At 52.7% G+C, this 12,500-nt stretch overlaps 1 protein-coding gene across 2 annotated transcripts in view; it reads left to right on the forward strand.

Moving 5' to 3' along the window:
* Window positions 1–12,500, forward strand: part of LOC130079876 (intermembrane lipid transfer protein VPS13B-like) — a 48,853-nt gene that overhangs the window by 10,168 nt on the left and 26,185 nt on the right. For both annotated transcript variants that reach the window (XM_056245113.1, XM_056245114.1), the window contains exon 4: window positions 876–997. In XM_056245113.1, coding sequence (XP_056101088.1) covers window positions 876–997 — 122 coding nt within the window. The remainder of the gene's footprint in view (window positions 1–875; window positions 998–12,500) is intronic.

Genomic DNA, 12,500 nt, shown 5'->3' on the forward strand with positions numbered 1-12,500 from the left:
TGCTACACACACTGCTACCTGAAGGTACACACACACACACACACGCACACACCTGAGCCAGCCCTCACACACACTCCTGCACCACTGCTACACACACTGCTACCTGAAGGTACACACACACACACACGCACACACCTGAGCCAGCCCTCACACACACTCCTGCACCACTGCTACAGACAGACGCGCGTGAACACGCACACGCCAGACAGACGCGCGTGAACACGCACACGCCAGACAGACGCGCGTGAACACGCACACGCCAGACAGACGCGCGTGAACACGCACACGCCAGACAGACGCGCGTGAACACGCACACGCCAGACAGACGCGCGTGAACACGCACACGCCAGACAGACGCGCGTGAACACGCACACGCCAGACAGACGCGCGTGAACACGCACACGCCAGACAGACGCGCGTGAACACGCACACGCCAGACAGACGCGCGTGAACACGCACACGCCAGACAGACGCGCGTGAACACGCACACGCCAGACAGACGCGCGTGAACACGCACACGCCAGACAGACGCGCGTGAACACGCACACGCCAGACAGACGCGCGTGAACACGCACACGCCAGACACCATGGCAGAACAGGGTTGTGTTGTTGTGTATAATGAGGCGTGTGTGTGTGGTCAGTGATGATGAGGAATACACACTGTTTCTGACGCTGCTTCATTAAATGCACTCCAGCTTATTCTAACACAACATTGTGTTATTGGTGTATCTTATTCTTCCCAACGTCATCGCCATGGAGATGAACTCCGATATCCCGGAAAACGGAGAGCGCCACAGGACACACACATCAGCGATACACACTGTGATAAAGCTTCAGGTTTAAAGCTCCTGTGTGTGTGTGTGTGTGTGTTTCAGGTGTTTGAGCTCCAGGCGGGTCTGACTGTGATCGACTCAGGAGAGTTTCAGCCCATTATTCCCATCATCCCCTCCTTCAGCACTGCTGTCTACGGGAAACAGCTCTGTCTGCCTGCGTACTGGTGAGACACACACACACACACACACACACACACACTAACCCTACCCCTAAACCTACCCATCACACACACTCTCTCACACACACACACATGCACTCAGACTCTCACACACACACAGTAAAGACGCTCCGGTTACACACACACGTGTGACTTCAGTGAGCCACAGAACGCTGCTTTATAAGTTTATACACTGGAGAAATCGAGCTGTCAATCACTTTATGCTGAAGCCGTTTATGATTTACTCCCATAAAGGAAAACAGGCTAACGCATGTACATGAACACACACACACTGCTGGATTATTGGGCATGATCAGGTAAAGAACATGTAAACACACTCGATGAGTAGCAGCAGATTCTGACTGACAGAAGAGCATGATGGGATGTTGGTGTAGTTCAGATTCTGCATTACACAAACACAGAAGAAGCTCCAGCTTTAACGGTTCTGCTGCTTCATATCTGAGCTCCAGCGCAGCAGTGTGTGTGTGTGTGTGTGTGTGTCTGAGCTCCAGCGCAGCAGTGTGTGTGTGTGTGTGTGTGTGTGTGTGTGTGTGTGTCTGAGCTCCAGCGCAGCAGTGTGTGTGTGTGTGTGTGTGTGTCTGAGCTCCAGCGCAGCAGTGTGTGTGTGTGTGTGTGTGTGTGTGTGTCTGAGCTCCAGCGCAGCAGTGTGTGTGTGTGTCTGAGCTCCAGCGCAGCAGTGTGTGTGTGTGTGTGTGTGTGTGTGTGTGTCTGAGCTCCAGCGCAGCAGTGTGTGTGTGTGTGTGTGTCTGAGCTCCAGCGCAGCAGTGTGTGTGTGTGTGTGTGTGTGTGTCTGAGCTCCAGCGCAGCAGTGTGTGTGTGTGTGTGTGTGTGTCTGAGCTCCAGCGCAGCAGTGTGTGTGTGTGTGTGTGTGTGTGTGTGTGTCTGAGCTCCAGCGCAGCAGTGTGTGTGTGTGTGTGTGTCTGAGCTCCAGCGCAGCAGTGTGTGTGTGTGTGTGTCTGAGCTCCAGCGCAGCAGTGTGTGTGTGTGTGTGTGTCTGAGCTCCAGCGCAGCAGTGTGTGTGTGTGTGTGTCTGAGCTCCAGCGCAGCAGTGTGTGTGTGTGTGTGTCTGAGCTCCAGCGCAGCAGTGTGTGTGTCTGTGTCTGAGCTCCAGCGCAGCAGTGTGTGTGTGTGTGTGTGTCTGTGTCTGAGCTCCAGCGCAGCAGTGTGTGTGTGTGTGTGTGTCTGAGCTCCAGCGCAGCAGTGTGTGTTTGTGTGTGTGTGTGTGTGTGTCTGAGCTCCAGCGCAGCAGTGTGTGTGTGTGTGTGTGTGTGTCTGTGTCTGAGCTCCAGCGCAGCAGTGTGTGTGTGTGAGTGTGTGTCTGAGCTCCAGCGCAGCAGTGTGTGTGTGTGTGTGTGAGTGTGTGTCTGAGCTCCAGCGCAGCAGTGTGTGTGTGTGTGTCTGTGTCTGAGCTCCAGCGCAGCAGTGTGTGTGTGTGTGTGTGTCTAAACTCCAGCGCAGCAGTGTGTGTGTGTGTGTGTGTGTGTGTGTCTGAGCTCCAGCGCAGCAGTGTGTGTGTGTGTGTCTGTGTCTGAGCTCCAGCGCAGCAGTGTGTGTGTGTGTGTGTGTCTGAGCTCCAGCGCAGCAGTGTGTGTGTGTGTGTGTGTGTCTGTGTCTGAGCTCCAGCACAGCAGTGTGTGTGTGTGTGTGTCTGAGCTCCAGCGCAGCAGTGTGTGTGTGTGTGTGTGTGTGTCTGAGCTCCAGCGCAGCAGTGTGTGTGTGTGTGTGTGTGTGTCTGAGCTCCAGCGCAGCAGTGTGTGTGTGTGTGTGTGTGTGTCTGAGCTCCAGCGCAGCAGTGTGTGTGTGTGTGTGTGTGTGTGTGTGTGTGTCTGAGCTCCAGCGCAGCAGTGTGTGTGTGTGTGTGTCTGTGTCTGAGCTCCAGCGCAGCAGTGTGTGTGTGTGTGTGTGTGTCTGAGCTCCAGCGCAACAGTGTGTGTGTGTGTGTGTGTGTCTGTGCGTTTGTGTGTGTGTGTGTGTGTCTGTGTGTGTGTGTGTGTGTGTCTGTGTGTGTGTCTGTCTGTCTGTCTGTGTGTGTCTGTCTGTGTGTCTGTCTGTGTGTCTGTGTGTGTGTGTGTGTGTGTGTCTGTCTGTCTGTGTGTGTCTGTGTGTGTGTGTCTGTGTGTGTGTGTGTGTCTGTCTGTGTGTGTGTGTGTGTGTGTGTGTGTGTGTGTCTGTCTGTGTGTGTCTGTGTGAGTGTGTGTGTCTGTGTGTCTGTCTGTCTGTCTGTGTGTGTGTGTGTGTGTCTGTCTGTGTGTGTGTGTGTGTGTCTGTCTGTGTGTGTGTGTGTGTGTCTGTGTGTCTGTCTGTCTGTCTGTGTGTGTGTTGTGTGTGACACACACAAGTCTTAAATCTCTTTTAAAGACTTATCTCTTCTCTCTTGCTTTTGACTGTAATTAAATTCTTGCAATTGTTTTATACTTTGTTTTATAATCTTAGATTATATGTGCTGGGCTATATGTAAAGCACTTTGGCCAACGTGTGTTGTTTTTAAACGTGCTATATAAATAAATGTGATTTGATTTGATTTTGATTTGTCTGTCTGTGTCACGTGTGTGTGTGTGTGTGTGTGTGTGTGTGTGTGTGTGTGTGATGTGGCCTTGATCGCTGCTGGCGGTGGAGTCTGCGCTCCTCATGTGCTGTAACAGGTTTAGCAGGAGCGCTGCTGTGTCTCATTACTGCGTCTCTCACTCACGCACACACACACACACACACACACACACACACTGAAGCAGCTGCAGAACCGGCCGCTCGACCCGCCGGGCTCCGGGGAGTTCTTTAAATGAAGGGTGATCGGTACCGTGTGAGACGCCTCACCTCCGGCCAACACTCTCACTCTCTCTCTCTCGCACACACACACACACACACACACACTTACACACAGCGTTAATGGCTCTCTTTCACACACTCAGACTCTCAGCTAATGACAGGATATTTATTACCCTCCACTGACACACTCATCTAAGCACTTTACCCACCGGTGTGAGAGAGTGTGTGTGTGTGTGTGTGTGTGTGAGAGAATGTGTGTGTGTGTATCTTGCTGATGTTGGAGGTTCGACTGTGGCATGAGTGTGTGGTGTGTGTGTGTAACTTGCTGATGTTGGAGGTTTGACTGTGGCATGAGTGTGTGTGTGTAACTTGCTGATGTTGGAGGTTCGACTGTGTGTGTGTGTGTGATTGAGTGTGTGTGTGTAACGTGCTGATGTTGGAGGTTCAACTGTGTGTGTGTGTGTGTGTGTGTGTGTGATTGAGTGTGTGTGTGTAACGTGCTGATGTCGGAGGTTCGACTGTCGCATGTGTGAGTGTGTGTGTGTGTGTAACGTGCTGATTTTGGAGGTTCGACTGTCGCGTGTGTGTGTGTGTGTGTGTGTGTGTGTGTGTGTGTGTAACGTCCTGATGTTGGAGGTTCAACTGTCGCGTATGTGTGTGTGTGTAACGTGCTGATGTTGGAGGTTCGACTGTCGTGTGTGTGTGTGTGTGTGTGTGTGTAACGTGCTGATGTTGGAGGTTCGACTGTCGTGTGTGTGTGTGTGTGTGTGTGTGTGTGTAACGTGCTGATGTTGGAGGTTCGACTGTCGTGTGTGTGTGTGTGTGTGTAACGTGCTGATGTTGGAGGTTCGACTGTCGTGTGTGTGTGTGTGTGTGTGTGTGTGTAACGTGCTGATGTTGGAGGTTCGACTGTCGTGTGTGTGTGTGTGTGTGTGTGTGTGTGTGTAACGTGCTGATGTTGGAGGTTCGACTGTCGTGTGTGTGTGTGTGTGTGTGTGTAACGTGCTGATGTTGGAGGTTCGACTGTCGTGTGTGTGTGTGTGTGTGTGTAACGTGCTGATGTTGGAGGTTCGACTGTCGCATGTGTGAGTGTGTGTGTGTGTGTAACGTGCTGATGTTGGAGGTTCGACTGTCGCGTGTGTGTGTGTGTGTGTGTGTGTGTGTAACGTGCTGATGTTGGAGGTTCGACTGTCGTGTGTGTGTGTGTGTGTGTGTGTGTGTGTGTAACGTGCTGATGTTGGAGGTTCGACTGTCGCGTGTGTGTGTGTGTGTGTGTGTGTGTGTGTGTGTGTGTGTGTGTGTGTGTAACGTGCTGATGTTGGAGGTTCGACTGTCGTGTGTGTGTGTGTGTGTGTGTGTGTGTGTGTGTGTAACGTGCTGATGTTGGAGGTTCGACTGTCGCATGTGTGAGTGTGTGTGTGTGTGTGTGTAACGTGCTGATGTTGGAGGTTCGACTGTCGTGTGTGTGTGTGTGTGTGTGTAACGTGCTGATGTTGGAGGTTCGACTGTCGCATGTGTGAGTGTGTGTGTGTGTAACGTGCTGATGTTGGAGGTTCGACTGTCGTGTGTGTGTGTGTGTAACGTGCTGATGTTGGAGGTTCGACTGTCGTGTGTGTGTGTGTGTGTGTGTGTGTGTGTGTGTGTGTGTGTGTGTGTGTAACGTGCTGATGTTGGAGGTTCGACTGTCGTGTGTGTGTGTGTGTGTGTGTGTGTGTGTGTGTGTGTGTGTGTGTGTGTAACGTGCTGATGTTGGAGGTTCGACTGTCGCATGTGTGAGTGTGTGTGTGTGTGTGTGTAATGTGCTGATGTTGGAGGTTCGACTGTCGTGTGTGTGTGTGTGTGTGTGTGTGTGTGTGTGTGTAACGTGCTGATGTTGGAGGTTCGACTGTCGCATGTGTGAGTCTGGTCCTGATTAGCGTCGCTGTTTGCTGCGTTTGAACGTGTTTATTTATTAATAAAACAGGTGCAGATGTTGCGTCGCTAAGATCTTTCCCCAAAATGGCAGAAATAAAGCGAATCGCCACCTTTCATGATGTGCCAGTGCACATGTGCTGGTGTGTGTGTGTGTGTGTGTGCTGGTGGGTGTGTGTGTGTGTGTGTGTGTGTGTGTGTGCTGGTGTGTTTCGTCCGGACGCTTGTGACTACATGAATCTGGATCAGAGATTCTGCTGAAGCCCGTCTGCCCGTGACCTCTGACCCCTCTGAGTGTGTGTGTGTGTGTGTGTGTGTGTGTGCTCTGCTGTCCGTCAGCTTCTGCCGCTGTCAGCCGTTACGCACTGAACCACCCAGAAGCACAAAGCCTGGATGAGAGGAGCGTTAAGTGTTTGCAGCGGTGCTTCTCCCAGTCAGAGCTGATCACACACACACACACACACACACACACAAAGCAGCTTTACAGAGATAAAAGGAAAATAATGCATCAGTGATGCTTCATTTTGTTGTAAAAAAAAGTTATTAATTTAGTTTATTCATGTGTATAGCATAAGCATAGGCTAAGCAGCCAAAAGCCAAAGGCGACAGTGAAGGAACCGAAACTCCATCAGTGACAGAATGGAGAAAACCCTCTCTGCTGACACCTCAGGCCCGAAAACCACCATCTGATCTGGATACGGCCCGGATCCGGCTGACTACATCATGCGTTGTGGTCGTGTCTAGGCGCAGGTCCTCCACCATCTGATCTGGATACGGCCCGGATCCGGCTGACTACATCATGCGTTGTGGTCGTGTCTAGGCGCAGGTCCTCCATCCGATCTGGATGCGGCCCGGATCCGGCTGAGTACATCATGCGTTGTGGTCGTGTCTAGGCGCAGGTCCTCCATCTGATCTGGATACGGCCCGGATCCGGCTGACTACATCATGTGTTGTGGTCGTGTCTAGGCGCAGGTCCTCCATCTGATCTGGATACGGCCCGGATACGGCTGACTACATCATGCGTTGTGGTCGTGTCTAGGCGCAGGTCCTCCATCTGATCTGGATACGGCCCGGATCCGGCTGACTACATCATGCATTGTGGTCGTGTCTAGGCGCAGGTCCTCCATCTGATCTGGATACGGCCCGGATCCGGCTGACTACATCATGCATTGTGGTCGTGTCTAGGCGCAGGTCCTCCATCTGATCTGGATACGGCCCGGATCCGGCTGACTACATCAAGCGTTGTGGTCGTGTCTAGGCGCAGGTCCTCCATCTGATCTGGATACGGCCCGGATCCGGCTGACTACATCATGCATTGTGGTCGTGTCTAGGCGCAGGTCCTCCATTTGATCTGGATACGACCCGGATCCGGCTGACTACATCATGCGTTGTGGTCGTGTCTAGGCGCAGGTCCTCCATCTGATCTGGATACGACCCGGATCCGGCTGACTACATCATGCATTGTGGTCGTGTCTAGGCGCAGGTCCTCCATCTGATCTGGATACGACCCGGATCCGGCTGACTACATCATGCATTGTGGTCGTGTCTAGGCGCAGGTCCTCCATCTGATCTGGATACGGCCCGGATTCGGCTGACTACATCATGTGTTGTGGTCGTGTCTAGGCGCAGGTCCTCCATCTGATCTGGATACGACCCGGATCCGGCTGACTACATCATGCATTGTGGTCGTGTCTAGGCGCAGGTCCTCCATTTGATCTGGATACGGCCCGGATCCGGCTGACTACATCAAGCGTTGTGGTCGTGTCTAGGCGCAGGTCCTCCATCTGATCTGGATACGACCCGGATCCGGCTGACTACATCATGCATTGTGGTCGTGTCTAGGCGCAGGTCCTCCATTTGATCTGGATACGGCCCGGATCCGGCTGACTACATCAAGCGTTGTGGTCGTGTCTAGGCGCAGGTCCTCCATTTGATCTGGATACGGCCCGGATCCGGCTGACTACATCAAGCGTTGTGGTCGTGTCTAGGCGCAGGTCCTCCATTTGATCTGGATACGGCCCGGATCCGGCTGACTACATCAAGCGTTGTGGTCGTGTCTAGGCGCAGGTCCTCCATCTGATCTGGATACGACCCGGATCCGGCTGACTACATCATGCATTGTGGTCGTGTCTAGGCGCAGGTCCTCCATTTGATCTGGATACGGCCCGGATCCGGCTGACTACATCAAGCGTTGTGGTCGTGTCTAGGCGCAGGTCCTCCATCTGATCTGGATACGGCCCGGATCCGGCTGACTACATCATGCATTGTGGTCGTGTCTAGGCGCAGGTCCTCCATTTGATCTGGATACGACCCGGATCCGGCTGACTACATCATGCGTTGTGGTCGTGTCTAGGCGCAGGTCCTCCATCTGATCTGGATACGACCCGGATCCGGCTGACTACATCATGCATTGTGGTCGTGTCTAGGCGCAGGTCCTCCATTTGATCTGGATACGGCCCGGATCCGGCTGACTACATCAAGCGTTGTGGTCGTGTCTAGGCGCAGGTCCTCCATCTGATCTGGATACGACCCGGATCCGGCTGACTACATCATGCGTTGTGGTCGTGTCTAGGCGCAGGTCCTCCATTTGATCTGGATACGGCCCGGATCCGGCTGACTACATCAAGCGTTGTGGTCGTGTCTAGGCGCAGGTCCTCCATCTGATCTGGATACGACCCGGATCCGGCTGACTACATCATGCATTGTGGTCGTGTCTAGGCGCAGGTCCTCCATTTGATCTGGATACGGCCCGGATCCGGCTGACTACATCATGCATTGTGGTCGTGTCTAGGCGCAGGTCCTCCATTTGATCTGGATACGGCCCGGATCCGGCTGACTACATCATGCGTTGTGGTCGTGTCTAGGCGCAGGTCCTCCATTTGATCTGGATACGACCCGGATCCGGCTGACTACATCATGCGTTGTGGTCGTGTCTAGGCGCAGGTCCTCCATCTGATCTGGATACGGCCCGGATCCGGCTGACTACATCATGCGTTGTGGTCGTGTCTAGGCGCAGGTCCTCCATTTGATCTGGATACGGCCCGGATCCGGCTGACTACATCAAGCGTTGTGGTCGTGTCTAGGCGCAGGTCCTCCATCTGATCTGGATACGACCCGGATCCGGCTGACTACATCATGCATTGTGGTCGTGTCTAGGCGCAGGTCCTCCATTTGATCTGGATACGGCCCGGATCCGGCTGACTACATCATGCATTGTGGTCGTGTCTAGGCGCAGGTCCTCCATTTGATCTGGATACGGCCCGGATCCGGCTGACTACATCATGCGTTGTGGTCGTGTCTAGGCGCAGGTCCTCCATTTGATCTGGATACGACCCGGATCCGGCTGACTACATCATGCGTTGTGGTCGTGTCTAGGCGCAGGTCCTCCATCTGATCTGGATACGGCCCGGATCCGGCTGACTACATCATGTGTTGTGGTCGTGTCTAGGCGCAGGTCCTCCATCTGATCTGGATACGGCCCGGATCCGGCTGACTACATCAAGCGTTGTGGTCGTGTCTAGGCGCAGGTCCTCCATCTGATCTGGATACGACCCGGATCCGGCTGACTACATCATGCATTGTGGTCGTGTCTAGGCGCAGGTCCTCCATTTGATCTGGATACGGCCCGGATCCGGCTGACTACATCAAGCGTTGTGGTCGTGTCTAGGCGCAGGTCCTCCATCTGATCTGGATGCGGCCCAGATCCGGCTGACTACATCATGCGTTGTGGTCGTGTCTAGGCGCAGGTCCTCCATCTGATCTGGATACGGCCCGGATCCGGCTGACTACATCATGCGTTGTGGTCGTGTCTAGGCGCAGGTCCTCCATCCGATCTGGATGCGGCCCAGATCCGGCTGACTACATCATGCGTTGTGGTCGTGTCTAGGCGCAGGTCCTCCATCCGATCTGGATGCGGCCCAGATCCGGCTGACTACATCATGCGTTGTGGTCGTGTCTAGGCGCAGGTCCTCCATCCGATCTGGATGCGGCCCAGATCCGGCTGACTACATCATGTGTTGTGGTCGTGTCTAGGCGCAGGTCCTCCATCTGATCTGGATACGGCCCGGATCCGGCTGACTACATCAAGCGTTGTGGTCGTGTCTAGGCGCAGGTCCTCCATCTGATCTGGATGCGGCCCAGATCCGGCTGACTACATCATGCGTTGTGGTCGTGTCTAGGCGCAGGTCCTCCATCTGATCTGGATACGGCCCGGATCCGGCTGACTACATCATGCGTTGTGGTCGTGTCTAGGCGCAGGTCCTCCATCCGATCTGGATGCGGCCCAGATCCGGCTGACTACATCATGCGTTGTGGTCGTGTCTAGGCGCAGGTCCTCCATCTGATCTGGATGCGGCCCGGATCCGGCTGACTACATCATGCGTTGTGGTCGTGTCTAGGCGCAGGTCCTCCATCCGATCTGGATGCGGCCCAGATCCGGCTGACTACATCATGCGTTGTGGTCGTGTCTAGGCGCAGGTCCTCCATCTGATCTGGATACGGCCCGGATCCGGCTGACTACATCATGCGTTGTGGTCGTGTCTAGGCGCAGGTCCTCCATCTGATCTGGATACGGCCCGGATCCGGCTGACTACATCATGCGTTGTGGTCGTGTCTAGGCGCAGGTCCTCCATCCGATCTGGATGCGGCCCAGATCCGGCTGACTACATCATGCGTTGTGGTCGTGTCTAGGCGCAGGTCCTCCATCCGATCTGGATACGGCCCGGATCCGGCTGACTACATCATGCGTTGTGGTCGTGTCTAGGCGCAGGTCCTCCATCTGATCTGGATACGGCCCGGATCCGGCTGACTACATCATGCGTTGTGGTCGTGTCTAGGCGCAGGTCCTCCATCCGATCTGGATACGGCCCGGATCCGGCTGACTACATCATGTGTTGTGGTCGTGTCTAGGCGCAGGTCCTCCATCTGATCTGGATACGGCCCGGATCCGGCTGACTACATCATGCGTTGTGGTCGTGTCTAGGCGCAGGTCCTCCATCCAGGGCCGGCTCTAACCCTTTGGTTGCCCTAGGCGATATTGAGTTTTGCGCCCCCCCCCCCCCTTCAAAAATTATAGGTATTTATTAAACTAAACATGCTCTTATAGTCACTCAAAAACTTAAACAATAAATTGTTCATACAAATGCTACAAAGAACGTTCAAGGATATTTATATCATAGTTGCATTGTACAACTATATTTTATCTGACCATAAATAACTTTTAGTAGATAAATTACAACTACTACCACCACTAGGCCTACTATTATTACAATCTATTGGGCTGCTATTAAGGGGGTTTCGGGTGTATTTCCCCGTAAGAAAATTTTGTGCATTTTAATGTTAAATTCATCAATCTGGTGCACTTTGAGAGTTCAAAACTAAAAGCTCCAACCCATATTCAGTGTGCAAATTGAACAAAGAAAAATTTAAATCTCTTTTAATTACAGTGTCTGTCTACATTACACTACTACATAATAATAGATATAATATTAATCCCATGACAGTAATAGCCATTGGCTATATTGTAAAACAAATGCACTGAAAAATAAAGGAAGCTTTCATGAGTAGGCCTATTGTACTGTACACATTTCTATACTTGAAAGGAAGTTATATATTTGGAAGTAACCCAGCGCCGCCAATTAAGCAAAACAAAACAAAACGAATGGGCCACCGATGTACGAGTTTTATGGGCCGTTAAGACAAAAATAGAAAAATAAAAGTATGAGATGTATGTATCGGCCCAAAAAGCACGTCGGGCCCGCGGGAATCTCCCGGTTGTCCCGATGGCCAGAACATTTGACACCTTAATGGCTGAGATGAGAAGACGTACCTCTATACTGGGCTTTCTTTTTATCTTGTTGCTTTCTCCGTTTTCGTCCCTGTGCACCAGAGGGTTTAGACCGCTTCATTTTCGATCAGCGCGCGCAGCAGCCGAGCACTTGCCTAACGTAACCATAGAACGTAACGTAACGCAACTAACACCCGCCCCCCCTTTAGGAAATGATCGACAATAATCATCCATTCAATCTAATAATCAGGTTGACAAGTAATTAAACGTATGGCTGAGGGGCGCCTTAGGATGATCATGTTTAATAAACATGTTTTTGTTTCGCTTGTCATTCTAATTCTATGATTAATGGGAAGTAGGCAAAGGGCGACACTAGAGGGCGCCCGTGCCCCCAACACATTTGTCGCCCTAGGCAACCGCCTAGTTCGCCTATAGCAATCGCCGGCCCTGCCTCCATCATCTGATCTGGATACGGCCCGGATCCGGCTGACTACATCATGCGTTCAGTGTTTAAATAACTGACCTACTTTAGTAATAGTTGAATTTGACCATTATCAAATTTTATGATAATGCACGTATGAGTCTGCTGTTTAAAAGCTCATACGTGACTGATGTGTCATGCTCTACATTTGTGTGTGTGTGTGGACAGCGGGAGTGTCTTCAGCATTATGGAGGGAGTGTGTGTGTGTGTGTGTGTGTGTGGACAGCGGGAGTGTCTTCAGCATGATGGAGGGAGTGTGTGTGTGTGTGTGTGTGGAGAGCGGGAGTGTCTTCAGCATGATGGAGGGAGGGTGTGTGTGTGGACAGCGGGAGTGTCTTCAGTATGATGGAGGGAGTGTGTGTGTGTGTGTGTGTGTGGAGAGCGGGAGTGTCTTCAGCATGATGGAGGGAGTGTGTGTGTGTGTGTGTGTGGAGAGCGGGAGTGTCTTCAGTTTGATGGAGGGAGTGTGTGTGTGTGTGTGTGTGTGGAGAGCGGGAGTGTCTTCAGTATGATGGAGGGAGTGTGTGTGTGTGTGTGTGTGGACAGCG

The sequence above is a fragment of the Rhinichthys klamathensis genome, unplaced genomic scaffold (genome assembly GCF_029890125.1).
Source record: "Rhinichthys klamathensis goyatoka isolate OS25496 unplaced genomic scaffold, OSU_Roscu_1.1 h1tg001392l_1, whole genome shotgun sequence".
Classification (NCBI taxonomy): Eukaryota; Metazoa; Chordata; class Actinopteri; order Cypriniformes; family Leuciscidae; genus Rhinichthys; species Rhinichthys klamathensis.